This window comes from Sorex fumeus, unplaced genomic scaffold, assembly GCF_029834395.1.
Source record: "Sorex fumeus unplaced genomic scaffold, SorFum_2.1 ptg000058l, whole genome shotgun sequence".
Lineage (NCBI taxonomy): Eukaryota > Metazoa > Chordata > Mammalia > Eulipotyphla > Soricidae > Sorex > Sorex fumeus.
In genome coordinates this window covers 17,548,496-17,566,309 of record NW_026606115.1, presented here as the reverse complement: position 1 = coordinate 17,566,309, position 17,814 = coordinate 17,548,496, and the positions used below count along the sequence as shown (strand labels likewise).

The 17,814-nt window shown below is 40.6% G+C and overlaps 1 protein-coding gene across 5 annotated transcripts in view; it reads left to right on the top strand.

Moving 5' to 3' along the window:
• Positions 1-17,814, top strand: part of ATG4A (autophagy related 4A cysteine peptidase) — a 110,500-nt gene that overhangs the window by 90,637 nt on the left and 2,049 nt on the right. For all 5 annotated transcript variants that reach the window (XM_056125756.1, XM_056125757.1, XM_056125755.1 and 2 more), the window contains one exon: positions 17,062-17,170. In XM_056125756.1, coding sequence (XP_055981731.1) covers positions 17,062-17,170 — 109 coding nt within the window. The remainder of the gene's footprint in view (positions 1-17,061; positions 17,171-17,814) is intronic.

Below are 17,814 nucleotides of genomic sequence, written 5' to 3'. Positions count from 1 at the left end.
TTCTGCCAATCCTATTCAGGATGACTCGAGTGAACAACTTGTAGATGACAGACAATAGGCAGATCGGGCGATAGTTGCCAATGTCATGGATGTCTCCCTTCTTGAACAGTAGTACGGTCCTGCTGGTTTTCCATTGAGATGGAACCTTGCATTCAGACAGGTAGCGAGTGAAGAGCCGAGCCAGTGTATTGATGAGTACTGACGGCAGGTTCTTCAGGTGTTCAGGTCTGACCTTGTCTGGGCGGGTGCTGTTTGCTTCTTTACTGACGAAATGGCGTGTCGGATTTCGGAAGGGAGAACGTTGGGAACGACATACCCATCCTGTGGAATTTGGTATGTCGGCAAGTGGACATGGCTATCGAAGAGATTTGAGTAGAAGTCATGGATAATCTTCTCCATTGCCGTTCTGGAGGATGTGATGGATCCATCAGGACGTCGGAGGGCAGTCATCTTGGTCTTATAGTTGGCGAAGGACAGGCGGGCGTTACGAATACTTTTCCCGGCTTCTGCCGCATCTACCAGTACTTCTGCTCTTCTCTCTTTGAGGTCTTCCTTGATCGCATCTCTGCACTGCTTTGCAAGCTCGGACGTTAGCTTGCGGTTGCCTGAGGCATGCGCCAAACCACGCTGGCGAATTAGCTCAAGAGTTTTCGAAGATAGGCGACTTTTTGTGGCTATCTCTCTCTTGGCGTTCCTCGCACATTCATGGAGGTGCTGAACCAGCCGATCGTATTCCTCGTCAATGTTGTCAACAATGGCATCTTCCCATGTTGCCGCAATAGTACCAAAGAGTTCCCAGTTGGTGGTCGTTCTGGGAGTTCTCTTTTTGAACTTTGCAGCCCTTTCTCCCCGCTCTGTGAAATAGAATTTTGCACGAAGGAGACGGTGGTCCGATCCCGTTCGAAATTTTGGGACAACAGCGACATCAGTCAGGCAAAACCGTCGATTGAATATGATGTGGTCTATTTCGTTGTGGAATCGTCCAGCGGGAGACTCCCATGTCCATCGTTTAGATTCTGCCTTCTGGAACTGTGAGTTACCATGAATGGTCTTGGTCGACATGATGAACTCAGACAGTCTCTCACCCTGTTCGTTCCATTCTAGGCCATGGGTTCCAATGTGAAGTTCTTCAGCTGATCTTCTCGGTCCTATCTTGGCATTAAAATCACCCACAATGATCTTGTAGAAGGTGTGGTCTTCTTTATAGAACTTCTCTAGCTCCATGTAGAACTTCTCGATTTCTCTTTCATCATAATGAGATATTGGTGCGTAGACAACGAAGATAGAAACTGCAGGCAGTGAGCCACATCTATTCAAATGTAAACGTCCGATTCGGGTTGTTAGGCATTCGAATGAATCAATGCTCTTGGCCAAGTTTGTGTTGACAAGGATACCGACGCCTCCAACACCTCTTTTATCGCATGTTCCGAGGAACAATTCTTCTCCAGTGTCGAAAACGGCATGGTGAGATTCGTGTCTTCTTGTCTCGGTCAGACCAATGATGTCGTACTTGATCATTCGCGCTTGTACCATCAGGTCCTCGATGGATGCATCTGATGCTAGCGTACGTGCATTGAAAGTACAGACGATCATTTTTGTCTTCCTTCGTTGTGGCAGCCTAGGTCGGCCTTGAGATTTTGTCGGCCTCTCCTTTCTCATCCTTCTCAGTGCTGCCATGTCGGTGAAGCCTTCAGGGTCAGGTGAATGAGACCAGTTGTAGTTACTGGTTTTGGCATATCGAATACACAGCGGATAGCTTGCCAGGCTCTTCCGTGCGGGCGGAATACTCTCGGTAGCTTGCCAGTCTTTCCGAGAGGTATAGAGGCTTTTGGGGTGACCTCTAATCACCCTTGTAGGTGTTACCATATTTGAACCCTATCAAATATGGTACGACAATTCCAGAAGACGGGTATTTAGTGTCTTATGATGTGTCACGCGGCCGCTTGCGGCCGCGCGGGTCCGGAAAGCGTCCTGGAGTGTGGCGACGGCTGGGTAGTGGAAGTAGTGTTGAGAGTGGAAGTCTGCCAGTGGGATATTTATCTGGGTAGGGTGGGTCTCCTGTGCACAATTCGATCCCTGGGTGGTTGACGGAAGCAGACAGGGCAGGGTAGGGTGGGGCTCCTAATTAGAATCCCTTTGTCACCTGTGGTGGTGGGAGCAAGCAGAGAAGCTCTGTCCCTGGGTCCGCCGAGCCTGGAGTCCAAGGTCTCAGAGAGTTCCGCTTACCTTGTTCTGTGGGTCTTCAGTTGTGCGTGGGTCTCGGCCGGAGCTGCCGCGCGGGTCCGGAAAGCGTCCTGGAGTGTGGCGACGGCTGGGTAGTGGAAGTAGGCCTTTGATTCTGTTGAGACGGAAGCGGTCATTGAAGCCCTAGCCAATCAGGGCATTCAAGCCCAATACATCAGGATCCTCCGTGAGCTGTATTGCGGATTCACTACCAGGATCTCACCATTCTACAAAGAAGTGATCGTTGATGTCAAGAGAGGGGTGCGGCAGGGTGATACCATTTCACCGAAACTCTTCAGTGCCACCCTCGAGAACATCATGCGACGACTGGAATGGGAAGGAATGGGAGTGAAGATAGATGGTCGGCAACTACACCACCTCTGCTTTGCTGATGACATTGTTTTAATAACCCCAAACATCAGCCAAGCGGCACAAATGCTGGCCGACTTTGACCGTGAGTGTGGAAAGGTAGGACTACAGCTGAATCTTACGAAGACAATGTTTATGAGAAACAGCCTTGTTCCTGACGCCCCATTCGCTCTCAACAGAACGACCATCTCCGAATGCAACAGCTATGTATACCTAGGTCGAGAGGTCAACATGACAAATGACCTGGCACCCGAGCTGCGCAGGAGGAAGAGAGCGGCTTGGAACGCCTTCAAGAACGTCCAAGAAATAGCTAAGAGGACGAAGAACCTCCGGCTCCGGGCACATCTCTTTGATTCCACTGTTCTTCCTGCATTAACATATGCCTCAGAGACCTGGGCCCTACGCAAACAAGATGAGAACGCCATTCAGGTCTCCCAAAGAAGAATAGAAAGAGCTATGCTTGGAATATCACGTTTCACTCAAATGAGAGAACGAATCCGGAGTTCTGACATCCGTCGACGATCAAGGATCAGGGACGCTGTCTCATATGCCAAGGTATCGAAAATCAGATGGGCTGGTCACGTAATGAGATTTAAAGACGACCGTTGGACTAGAGCTGTTACTGATTGGATTCCACGGGATGTCAAGAGACCGCGTGGCCGCCCACCTACCAGATGGTCAGACTTCTTTGTCAAGGTCATGAACGATCGGTTTGAGGCCCTCCATGTTCCCGGAGCGAAGAGATGCCATTGGGCTACACTAGCACGCGACAGGGACAAATGGAGACGTTACTGGCGCCCGCTCGAGCAAATCGACGACTAACGGGAAGTTAAGTGATTTAATTTTTAAGTTTAATTTTTAGTAAAGATCGATGATTTACAAATTTAATGATAGTTGAGTTTTGGCACAAAATAATTCAACACCAATCCCTCCACCAGTGTCAAATTCCATGTACCAGTGTTCCCAGATTCCCTCCCCACCCCAATTCTCACTCCACATCTGCCTGTCAATTTGACAGGCCCATTAAAAAAGTTTCAGTGATTGCCAGTTTAATCTCATATTTTGAGTTCTGTTGACTGTGTTTTGGATATATGGCTATACCCCTCACTCATATCACTGGTATAACTGAAGCCCTGATGTCTGTTCACCCATTACTTCTTGTTCTCTTTTTTTCCCATTTGATTTCTTTCCTTCTGTGTCTCTCTCCTCTCTAAACACGAGGGTCAAATGTGATCTAGGTATTCCCCTTTTACTACAATATGTTCTTTCTTGCAGTATTCTTCATTTCATAGATAAGTGATATCATCCTGTTTTTGTCTTCTTTTTTTCTTTTTGGATCACACCCGACAATGCACAGGGGTTACTCCTGGCTCTGCGCTCAGGAATTACCCCTGGTGGTGCTCAGGGGACCATATCTGATGCTGGGAATCGATCCCGGGTCAGTTGTGTGCAAGGTAAATGCCCTGCCCACTGTGCTATTGCTTCATCCCCTGTGTTTGTCTTCTTGCTTACTTTACTCAACATGATATCTTCCAATTTCAACCATATTGCGGCAAATTTCATGTTTTCATCCATAGTATTGCATTTTGTATATATACCAAATCTTCATAATCCACTCCTCTATCTTTGGACAAGTAGGTTGATTCCATATCTTAGCTCTTGTACTGAGTGCAGCAGTGAATAATGGTGTGCATATGTCCTTTTGAGAGAGTGTCTTTATGTCCTGGGGATAGATGCCCAAAAGTAGAATTGCTAGGTTATAAGCTTATGCAGAGAAATCCTTTGACAAGATCCAGTGTCCATTCATAATAAAAATGCTCAACAAAATAGTGGTGGAAGGAACCTTCTTCAAGATAATAATAACCATCTATAACAAGCCTATAGCAAGTATCATCATATTTAATTGTGAAAAATTGAAAGAATTCCCTCTGAGATCATGTACAAGGCAAGGATGTCCACTGTCTCTACTTCTATTCAACTTAGTACTAGAGGTCCTGGTTACAGCAATAAGGCAAGAAAAACAAATCAAATGGATCCAAATTCATAAAGATGAACTCAAATTATCATTATTTTCAGATGACATGATTATATACATATAAGACCCTAAGGAGTCCAAAAAAAGGTCCAGGGAGCAATAAACCAATGCAACAAAGTGACCAACTACAAAGTCAATACACAAAAGTCAGTCTTATTCTTACTTACAAAGAATGAATCACAGGAGAAAGTAATGAATTTTAGTCCCATTTAAAATAGTATCCAAAAACATCAAGTATCTAGGAGTCAAATAAAATGGGTGGTAAATCTATAACATGATTATTTTAAATCATTTAAGAGATAGAGGAAGACCACTGGAAGTGGAAATATATCCCATGCTCATGGATTGGAAAAATTAGTATTATTAAAATGACTATCCGACCTAGGATATTATATAGATTCAATGCAGTCCCCATTCAAATTCAGATGACATTCTTCCAGGATCTAGAAAAATCAATACTAAAATTTGTATGGAATCAGAAAAGACCACAAATAGTCAAAATCATGTTGAAAAATAAAAAATTGTGAGCTATTTCATTACCTAATTTGGAACTGTATTATAAAGCTATAGTAATCAAAACTGTATTGTATTAGAATTAAGATAGACCCTCTTATCAGTGGGTCTGAATTAAATACCTATTATATACATGGACACTTAATTTTTGATAAAGGAGCTTAGAACATGAAATGGAGTAAATATAGTCCTCCAACAAATGGTGCTGGGAAAATTGGATAATTATGTGTAAAATACTAAAGCTGAATCCATATCTTATGACTCACACAGAAGTCAATTCAAAGTGAATCAAAGACTTTGAGATATGACCAGAAACTTAGCACAGTGGGTAGGGCGTTCGCCTTACAAGCGGCCAACATGGCCGACCTGAGTTCAATTCCTCCGCCCCTCTCGGAGAGCCCGGCAAGCTACCGAGAGTATTGGATATGCCAGACACAGTAACAACAAAGTCTCCAATGGAGACGTTACTGGGCCCGCTCGAGATAAAATACATTGAATAAAATATAAGCAAAATAATTCCAAGATTTGGACCTGAGAGTTGTGTTCAGTGATCTGATACCACTGGAAAAAGCATCAAAATAAAAGAAATAAACAAACGGGACTAAATAATATTAATAAGCTTCTGCATGGCAAAAATAAATAACATGATCTAAAACTAAAAGACAGCTAGCTGAATGGGAAAAATATGCTTATGCAACGTATGAGATAAAGATTTGATATCCAGGATATATACTTAAAAAAATCAACCCCAAAAAAAAACATTCAAAAAAACCATTCCCCTATCAACAAATGGGGAGAGGAAATGAATATACATTTCTTAGGGTAAGACAGGTGGATGGCCAGTAGGCACATGAAAAAAGCTCAGCACCCCTTTCACCAGAGAACTCCAAATCAAGACGACATGAGATACCATCACACAGCAGTGAGAATGGCACATATCAGAAATAGTAGGAACAGTCTGTGTCGACAGGGATGTGGTGAAAAAGGAATTCTTATCCACTGCTATCGATATGTTATCTGGTATAACCTTTGTGGAAAAAGTATGCAGAGTTGCTGTAAACTTAGAATTAGACTGCCATATAACTCATTACGTTTATTTTAATATATCCCATCATTCACCTCAGGCCCACAGGGTTATATTCAGTTTATCTGCTGTAAATCTAAGGGATGCTCCTTTGTCTGTAATTTCCTTCTCTGATCTTGCTGCTTTCAGGATTGTATATCTATGGTTTTGTCATTCTAATTAGAATATGTCTTGGAGTCTTTTTATTAGGGTCTCTTTTAGCTGGTACCCTTTGGGCTTCTTGGATCTAGATGCCATGTTCTCCAGCTCTGGGACCTTTCCAGCGGTGGTGTTTGTTACTTCCTCCTTGGGTTTGCCTTCCTGTCCCTTTAGGACTTATGGTGACACTTACATTGCTCCTCTTGAATTCAGCCCATAGTTCTGTCTGCTCTTGGCTTATTTTAATGCCTTTTTTTCATCTTCTGCTGTTGCTTGGAGGTTTTCTGCATCTGATCTTCAAGCTCATTTATTCTGTTTTCAGCTGCTGTTACTTTAATGTTGAGGGCATCCACTAAATTTTTCATTTCATCTACCGAATATTTTATTAATGAAATTTCTGTTTACAATTTCATCTTGCTCTCATATCCTCCTGTGTTTTATTGGCTATCCATTCCACTGTTTATCTCATGTCCTCCTATATTCTATTGGATATCTGTTCTGTTTCTTTGAGCTCATTAAACATCCTCACCATTTCATCTCTGAATTCTTTATCAGAGAGATTATGTATGTGGGTATTCCTTGCTGAGGCTTTAGGACTCCTATCTTCATCCACTCTTTGTGATAGAGTTCTACACTGTCTCCCATGGTGCCTGTGGTAGTCTGGAAGTGGTTCTTTCCAATACAATATTAGTGTCCCCACCTCACTTCCAGGGAGAACTCAGGGATCTCGACAGGTAATGGTTTCTTTCCCTGTCAAGGATATTCCCTTCCAATTTGATGTTCTGTGTATTTGTGTTGAGCCACTTGCATTGATTCAGGGAATGTGTACTTTGGCATGAACTTACTCTTACTTTTTGATTAGGGTTGTATTGTTTCTTGTTCTCTTTGTGGGCTTTGGGTGAATGTTGATTGGAGTAGGGGCTAATGGACTTTCGGCCTAATATTGTAGTAGTCAGGTTGCCCTGGTGAGAGTTCCATATAAGAGGCCAAATTTGTGGTTCTAATGGGATGTTGTAGGGGAGATTAACTTGTGGCCACTCCAACAGCCACCAACTCAGAAAACCACACCTACCTCTGATCTTACCTATGAGAGGAGCCAAACATTAGGGCCCTGCAACATCATTACAGAGTGTATGTTCGAATCCGTCTCCAGCTAGCTGGCCCACAGGAAAAATATTCCTGCAGAGTCCCATCTTTTGCTACTAGCCTATATTTCTAGCCATTCAGAAAACCATGCACATTACTCAGCTCTATTCTTACTTTTCTGAGCAACCTCTATACGATTTTTCCTAGGGGTTGAACAAGGCAACATTCCCACCCATAGTGAGAGTTCCTTTTTTACTACATAGGTTGTTCCAAGTTTTTGTATGTGTGCCATTCTCACTGATATGAGATGATATCTCATTATCATCTTGATTTGTATTTCCCTGATAATAAATGTTCACAGTCACTGTCAATGTCCTCCCGTTGTTCATCGATTTTACTCGAGCGGGCTCAGTAACGTCTCCATTGTGACAATTGTTACTGTGTTTGGCATATCGAATATGTAACAGGTAGCTTGCCAGGCTTTGCCATGTGGGCGAGATACTCTCAGTAGCTTGCCGGGCTCTCCGAGAAGGGTGGAGGAATCAAACTCAGGTCAGCCATGTTGGCTGCTTGCAAGGCAAACGCCCTACCCACTGTGCTATCGCTCCAGCCCATAATAAATGATGATGAGCATTTTATTTATCTATTTATTTATTTATTGAATCTCCGTGAGAACAGTCACAAAGCCTTTCAGTTCAAATCTCTCATACAATGATTAAACACCTGTCCCTTCACCAGTGCACAATTTCCACCACCAAGAGCCCCAGTATACCCCCCTCCCACCCACCCCCCGCCTTTGTGGCTGATTTCCACTTTACTCTCTCTCTCTCTGCATTGATCACATTTAATATTACGACAAAAGACCCAACATTGTTATTTGGAATTTTCCCCAACATTCAGACCTACCACAAAGACATCATTAGAAAATTTGTTTTCTATTGCTGATTATGAAGAGCATATGATGTCATGTGGCCACAATAGTGGCCACGCGAATTTGAATTTCTGATATTTTAGTAACAAACCTAAAGGGATTACTGCCAGAAGCCCCTCGATTCTGAGATTGGTATGTGTGCCGATGATGAGCATTTTTTAATGTGCCTAATTGGCCATCCATCTGTCTTCAGAGAAGGATTTGTTTATTTCCTCCATCCACTTTTTGATAGGTAGGGTTTTAGGACTTTTTGTTAATATTATATATATGTATATTGGATCTTAGTTTTTATCTTATGTGTTGAGGACAAATATTTTCCCATTCAGCTGGGTTTCTTTAGTTTTAGCCCATGTTTCTTTAGCCATGCGGAAAGTTTTTAGTTTTTTGAAGTCCTATTTGCTAATGTTTGCTTCTGTTGTCTTTGCCAATGGAGCCATATCATTATAACACCTTTGAGATACACGACAAGGTAGCAACAAATATAATGAGAGAACTGATTCACAGTTGAGTTGGGATGCTTGAGAAGGAGGGTGATAAGGTACATGGGAGAGGAGGGGTACACTGGTGATGTGTGTGATGTCGAAATTATGTGCATGAGAAACTGTTATTAATAGTATTGTAAACTGTAGAATCTCAATAAAAAATTAAGAACAAAAAAAATCTACCTTTGAGTCCCAAGACTTGGAGCATTATGCCTTTTATTCAGTGTATTTTTTAAATTCTGGTCTGACCTTAAGTTCTTTTATCCACTTTGAATTGACTTTTTTGAAAGGTGTGACATTGTAATCCAACTTCATTTTCTTACATGTGGTTATCCAATTTTCCCAACAGCATTTTTTGAAGAGGCTATCATTGCTCCACTTCATATACCTAAGTCCCTTGTCAAAAATAGTTGAGCATAGATGTGGGGATTTTTCTTTAGGTATTTGATTATAACCCATTGGTTAGAGTGTCTGTCCTTATTCCAGTACCATGCTGTTTTGGTCATTAAAGCTTTTTAGTACAGTTTAAAGTTTCAGTGCCTCCCAATTTCTTATTTCTCAGTATGGTTTTAGCTATTCGGGGTGTCTGTGGTGCCATACGAACTATATTGTTGACCATTCTGAGTCCCTGAAGAACATCATTGGAATTTGATTGGGATTACATTGAATCTATATAGTAATTTAGGTCAGTTGTCATTTTGATAATATTAAAACTTCCAATCCAAGGACATGGGATATTTTCCAATTTCCTAAAGTCTTTTACTCTTTCTTAAATGTTTTAGAATTTCTATGGAATATATATTGTACATATTTTGGGGGTGTCTTACAGCTGGTTCTGCATTCCTGGCAGGCTTGAGGTACCATATGGGATATAGGGGATAAGACCCAACTCATCGCATACAAGACAAATGCCCTACCCGCTGTGTTATCACTCCAGCCCCTTTATTTCACATAGTTTGTTTATTTCTGAGTATTCAATATTTTGTACACTAATTTGAATGGAGTATACTCTGATCTTTTTCTTACAAGAGAAAGAAATTTTAAAAGTACAAAAAAAATCAGATACTTATGAATCAATTAACCAAGGATGTGAAGTATTTATATATCAAAAACTAATGTCATGATTGAAAGAAATAGAAGAGGACATCAAGAAGTTTGAAAAATATCTTATGCTTATGAACTAGAAGAGTTAAGATGGTCAAAATTAAAGTCCTCCCTAAAGTATTATATATAATATAATAAAACACATAAAGTTGTATATATAAAGTATGCTATGCAATATGTATCAATGTAACATTATAATTTTAATTTAAAAATACAGTGCTATACTTCAGTGACTTAAGAACAAAATGCTACTAAACTTTGAGTAGAATAAGAAAATTTCACCAAGATGGACTAGATAAGTACATGAGTTAAGGTGCTTTTGTCTTGCTTGTGGCTGACCCCAGTTCAGTTCCCAGCACTAAATATGGTCTCCTGAGCACCAATAGAATCCAACTACTCATTAAAAAGATCATACACCATGACCAAGTAGGATTCATCCCAGGGATGCAAGGATGGTTTAACATTCGGAAATCAATCAACATAATCCACCATATCAACAAAAGAAAAGATAAAAAGCATATGATCATATCAATAGATGCAGAGAAAGCATTTGATAAGATCCAGCACCCCTTTATGATGAAAACCCTAGCCAAAATGGGTATAGAGGGGACCTTCCTCAACATAATTAAATCCATCTACCACAAGCCTACAGCAAGCATCATCCTCAATGGGGAAAAACTGAGAGCCTTCCCTCTAAGATCAGGGACGAGACAGGGATGCCCACTCTCTCCACTGCTGTTCAATATAGTACTGGAAGTACTTGCAATAGCGATTAGGCAGGAAAAAGATATTAAGGGCATTCAGGTAGGAAAGGAAGAAATCAAGCTCTCACTATTCGCAGATGATATGATACTCTACTTAGAGAACCCAATAACTTCCACCAAAAAACTCCTAGAAACAATAGACTCGTATAGTAAAGTTGCAGGTTATAAAATCAATACCCAAAAGTCCATGGCTTTCCTATACGCAAACAGTGAGAGAGAAGAAAGCAACATGAAAAAAACAATCCCATTCACAATTGTGCCCCAGAAAATCAAGTACCTAGGAATCAGCTTAACTAAGGAAGTAAAGGACCTGTACAAAGAAAACTACAAAACGCTACTTCAGGAAATAAAAGAGGACATGAGGAAATGGAAAGATATCCCCTGCTCATGGGTCGGGAGACTTAACATTGTCAAAATGGCAATACTACCGAAAGCATTGTATAAATTCAATGCAATCCCTATAAGGATACCCATGACATTCTTCAAAGAAATGGAGCAAACACTCTTGAAATTTATATGGAACAATAAGCCCCCACGAATAGCTAAAGCAATTCTTGGGAAAAAGAAAATGGGAGGAATCAACCTCCCGAACTTCAAACTGTACTACAAAGCAGTAATAATTAAAACAGCATGGTACTGGAACAAAGGCAGAACTGCAGACCAATGGAACAGGGTTGAATACACTGACATCTCTCCTCAATCATATGATCATCTAATATTTGATAAAGGTGCAAGTAATGTGAAGTGGAGTAAGGAAAGCCTCTTTAATAAATTGTGTTGGCATCACTGGACGGCTACATGCAAAAAAATAGGCTCAGAACTCTGCCTAACACCATGTACAAAAGTAAGATCAAAATGGATTAAAGACCTCAACATCAGACCAGAAACCATAAGGTACATTGAAGATAAAGTTGGCAAAACCCTCCATGACATTGAAGCTAATGGTATCTTCAAAGATGCCACGCCACTGGCCGAGCAAGTGAAAACAGAGATAGATAAATGGGACTATCTTAAACTAAGAAGCTTCTTCACCTCCAAAGAAACAGTGACCAAAATACAAAGACAGTCTACAGAATGGGAAAGGATATTCACTGAATACACATCTGACAAGGGTTTGATAACAAGGATATACAAAATACTGGTGGAACTCCACAAGAAGAAAATATCCAACCCCATCAAAATATGGGGCAATGAAATGAACAGAAACTTTCTCAAAGAAGAAATCCGAATGGCAAAAAAGCACATGAGAAAATGCTCTACATCATTAATCATCAGGGAGATGCAGATCAAAACCACAATGAGATACCATCTCACACCTCAGAGACTGGCCCACATTCAAAAGAACAAAAGCAACCGATGCTGGCGTGGATGTGGCGAGAAAGGGACACTCCTTCACTGTTGGTGGGAATGTCGACTAGTTCAGCCCTTTTGGAAAATAGTATGGACGTTTCTCAAAAAATTAGAAATTGAGCTCCCATTTGACCCAGCGATACCACTCCTGGGAATATACCCCAGAGAGGCAAAAATGTGTAGTCGAAGTGACATCTGCATTTGTTTGTTCATTGCAGCACTGTTTACAATAGCCAGAATCTGGAAGAAACCTGAATGCCCAAGAACAGATGACTGGTTAAAGAAACTTTGGTACATCTACACAATGGAGTACTATGTAGCTCTTAGAAAAGATGAAGTCATGAAATTTACATACAAGTGGTACAATATGGAAAGTATCATGCTAAGCGAAATGAGTCAGAAAGAGAGGGATAGACATAGAAAGATTGCATTCATCTGGGGGATATAAAGTAACAAAGTATGAGATTAATACCCAAGAATAGCTGAGATCAGCACCAGGAGGATTACTCCATAACTTAGAGGCCAGCCGGGTATCCTAGAGGAAAGGGCTGTTCAGATAGAGAAGGGAGCACCAAATAAAGGATGTTTGGAGGATCCTCCCAGGAGGGGAGATGCATGTCGAAAGTAGACTATGGACTGAACATGTTTGCCACTCAATGCCTCTTTTGCAGACCACAACACCCAAAAGGAGAGAGAGAACACAGGGGATTTCCCTGCCACAGAGACAGGGGGGTGGGGGGGATGGGGGTGGGAGGGATATTATCCATGGTGGTGGAAAATGGGCACTGGTGGAGGGATGGGTATCTGATCATTGTATAATTGAAACCAAAGCACAAAAAATTGTAAATCTACAACTTTAAAAAAAATAAAATAAAATAAAGGGAAAAAAAATGACATCTGAGCCAGTACTATCCCCTGAGCACCACCAGGTGTGGTCTCAAAATAACATCAACAACAAAATTCCCAGTAGCTAAAACAGTTCTAAGAAAAGGAACATGGGAGGTCTTGGATTCTCTGAATTTAAGTTTTACTAAAAAGTTGTAGTGGTGAATAATGTGTGCTTCTGCAATAAATACAGACTCTTATAATACCAACAATAAAATAGACATCCCAGAGATAAACCCTCAGATTCATAAATAGCCTTTGATAAAGTGCCTCGGGGGCTGGAGTGATAGCACAGCAGGTATGATGTTTGCCTTGCATGTGACCGACCCAGGTTTGATTCCTCCGTCCCACTTGGAGAGCCCGGCAAGCTACTGAGGTATCCCACTTGCACGGCAGAGCCTGGCAAGCTCCCCGTGGCATATTCAATATGCCAAAAACAGTAACAACAAGTCTCATAATGGAGACGTTACTGGTGCCTGCTTGAGCAAATCGATAAACACTGGGAGGACAGTGCTACAGTGCTACAGTGCCAGAGTGTCTGGAAACATGAAGTGGAGCAACAAAATCCTCTTAAGCAAATTATGCTGAGAAAACATGGTAGCTATATGCAAATAAAGTAACTGGATCAATGTCTCACACCATACACAAAAGTTAATTCTAAGTGATTGAAGACCTCAAAATAAGACCAGAATTCATAAAATACATTGTGTAAAATAGAGACAGAACTCTCCAGGATATGGACTAAAGTGCTGCCTTCAATTATTTGTCTCTATTATTAAAGAAAACACAAATAAAAATAAGTTAGACTACATTAAACTAAAAAGTTTTCCATGGAAAATAAAGTTAAGTAAAAATACCCTTTACTGAATGGGAGAAAATATTTGCACAGCATTATATTAGATAAACACTAATATCTAAGATACATAAAGCTCTCACAAAACTCAACAACAGGGGGCTGGAGTGATGGCACAGTGGGTATGGCGTTTGCCTTGCATACAGCCGACCCAGGTTTGATTCCCAGCATCCCATATGGTTCCCTCCAGGGGACCACCAGAATTAATTCCTGAGTGCAGAGCCAGGAGTAACCCCTGTGCATCGCCAGGTGTGACCCAAAAAGAAAAACAACAACAACAACAACAACAACAACAAAACAAAAACAAAAAAAAATACCCTCGACAACACAAAGTAGACAATAATACCATCCAAAAATTGGGGCAGGGAATGAATGAACAGATACTTATCTGTTTCTGCATATGGAAAAGTATTCATCATCAGTTATCTGGGAAATGCCAATGGAATCAACCAGTAACCTTGATTCACTGATGGTGCGAATGTTGTGTAGTTCAGCCTCTATGGAAAATAATATGGAGACTTTCTAAAAACTAAGAATAGACCACTCATTGTAACCTAACAATTCCACTTCTCAACATCTATACCAAGAACATTAACTAAAATTAAAAAAATCTAACACAAATCTATCATGGTAGTACTAAGTATAGTAGCCAAGATATGGAAACAAAGCAAATGTTTAATGACAGATGAATGTATAAAGAAGTTATGGTATATACAAAAAGGTATGAATAAAGAAGTTATGGATAAAGAAGTTATGGCATATACAAAAAGTTGCAATAAATTGCAATATTTCATTTTTGCTAATGGTGAAATAGCAAAAATGAAATATTGCAATTTATTGCAACTTATATAGAACTGGGAAGCATTATATTAAGTGAAATAAATTAGAGGAAGACTAGATAGCAGATACTCGATAAACTCACTCATCTGTGGTAAATAAACAAGAAAAGGGAATGAATAATACTGCTGGGTGACAAACCCCTGGGTTTTGAGACCAAGCTAAAAATTCCAAATCATGGGGAGAGAAGTTAAGAGACATACTAGATGTGACATAAGGACAGTGCTGGAGGGTCTTGGACTACTTGGTGGTGAAGTAGTCAACAAAGAAAATTTTCATCACTATAATTATATTGCCTAAAATGCAATTTTGAGAGCTTTGGGGCCACTCCTAGATATACCCAGGGCTTATTCCTGGCTCTCTGCTCAGGGTTCACTCCTGGCAGTGCTTGGGGGGACTATATTAGGTGCCAGGGATCAAATCACTGTCTACTACATGGAAGGTGAGCACATCACTCCTTATACTATCTCTCTGTTACAAGTTGCTTTTATATATATATATATATATATATATATATATATATATAGAGAGAGAGAGAGAGAGAGAGAGAGAGAGAGAGAGAGTGTCACTGTGAGATACAAAACTACAAAGCTGATTATGGCCAGGTTTCAATCATACAGTGTTCAAAACCAATCCCTCCACCAGTGTACATTTCTCACCACCAGTGTTCCCCATTTCCCTCCTGCCACCTTCCCCCCAGCCTGTCTCTATGGCAGGTACTTTCCTTCTTTCTTTCTTTCTTTCTTTCTTTCTTTCTTTCTTTCTTTCTTCCTTCCTTCCTTCCTTCCTTCCTTCCTTCCTTCCTTCCTTTCCTTCCTTCCTTCCTTCCTTTCTCTCTTTTTTCTCTCTCTCTTTCTTTCTTTCTTTCTTTCTTTCTTTCTTTCTTTCTCTTTCTTTCTTTCTTTCTTTCTTTCTTTCTTTCTTTCTTTCTTTCTTCCATTCTTTCTTTCCTTTCTTTTTCTTTCTTTCTTTCTTTCTTTCTTTCTTTCTTTCTTTCTTTCTCTTTCTCTCTCTCTCTCTGTCTCTCCCCACTTTGTGGTATTTTGGTTTGCAGTATAGGTACTGAGAGGTTGTTATGTTTGTTCCTTTATGTGTTTTCAGCATGAAGTTCTTATCCAGAGTGATCATTTCCAACTGTCTTTGTCAATGGTAGTTCCTTCTCTGTCCCAACTGTCTTCTTCCTCAGCATTTGTGATAGGCTTCCAACTGTGGACCAGCCCTCCTGATTCTTGTTTCTACTGTCCTTGGGTATTGATCTCATGTATGTATGTATGTGTGTGTATATATGTGTGTGTGTGTGTGTATATATATATATATATTCCACAAATGAGTCCAGTCATTCTATGTCTATACCTCTCCTTCTGACTCATTTCACTCACCATGATATTCCCCATGTCCATCCATTTATAAGCAAATTTCACAACTTTATTTTTCCTAACAGCACATAGTATTCCATTGTGTACACGTACCATTAAAAATGCTGTCCACATCGCTAATTATCAGGGAGATGCAAATCAAAACAACAATGAGATATCATCTCATACCATAGAGACTGGCACATATCAAAAAGAACAAAAGAAACCAGTGCTGGTATGGAAGCAGGGAGAAAGGGACTCCTCTGTGTTGTTGGTGAGAGTGCTGCCTGGACCCGCCTTCTTGGAAAACAATATGGGCATTCCTCAACAAGCTAGAAATTGAGCTTCCATACAACCCAACAATACTACTTCTGGGATTATACTCCAGGCGTCCAAAACTACACAGCAGAAATGCCGCAGTTTTATGTTCATTGCAGCACTATTTAGAATAGCAAGTTGATTGTTGAGAACTGGCTGGAAATTTCAGCTTGCCAAAATGTGTCTTTGAACCTGTATTTGAAAAATTATAGGTTTAAGAGTTCTGAAAGGGATGATGGGAGACCTGTTGTTCTGTCTGAAACAAAGGGGTTAAAAACAGTGGGAGGCCAGAGTCTTCTGTAAATGTAAGGAAGGAACATTTTTCTCTAACAGGTGAACAAATAATAATGTTGCCAGCTAAATGTGGATTATTTAATAATTAGTGGAGACATAAATGAAGACCAATTTTCTAAAAGCAACCACTCGCATTTCAGAATGCAGCAAAATGTTTTGTGTCATTGAGCCTGTGTCTTAAAACTTTTTGTAAAGTTTGGGTATTGAGTACTGGCCTTTGATCACATCCTCCCTCCCATCCTTTCTTTCTGGTCTACTGTATATAATTAAAATGGGGCTTGATCTTCAAGTGGGTGAAGGAGAGGATGGGTATACTTGCTTGGCCTTCGCTTTCATCTTTTTACAAATTGGCCACTCTCTTCGGTTTTGGGATCATAGATTGTCATTAGAACAAAATTGTGGTGACCCTGCAGTGTTGATAATTTTTTCTGTCTCCTCAGGAAATTCTAAAGGAAAATTTAAGGATGTTTGAATTAGTTCAGAAGCATCCAGCACACTGGCCTCCCTTTGTTCCTCCAGCCAAGCCAGAAGTGACAACCACTGGGGCAGGTAAACTTGTTCAGGGGCTCTTGGGCCAGCAATAGTTTTAGGATACAGAGAAATAGGTTTGTAATTCTGAAACAATTGTGGCTCATGCTTTCCATAGGATCAGACATTTCTGTTCACATATGTGGGTGAAACACAGTGATATTTCTGATGAACTATTATTTACCAATTTCAAAGAATGCTCAGTGCTAATTTTCCACGAAAATTCCATGCAGATGTAACTAGAATTTTTGATGATCAGCAGATATCTGAATAACAACAGAGGCCTTGGGAACTTCAAAAGGTACCTCTAGGGACTGGAGTGATAGTACAGCGGGTAGGGCGTTTGCCTTGCACGTGGCTGACCCAGGTTTGATCCCCGGCATCCCATATGGTCCCCCAAGCACTGCCAGGAGTAATTCCTGAGTGCATGAGCCAGGAGTAACTCCTGAGAATTGCTGGGTGTGACCCAAAAAAGCAAAAAAAAAAGGTACCTCTAATGTCATACTGTGCAAGCCTCTGCCTCCTCATAGTGAATAAGACTATGTAACCTGTCTGATGCTTAGGAACAGCTTCTTATATTTGACAGTGTTCCATCTCTAATATTCCCCAACACAATCTTCTTTAGCAAAACTATTTAGGAATGTATACTAGTAAGTTTTGAGGAA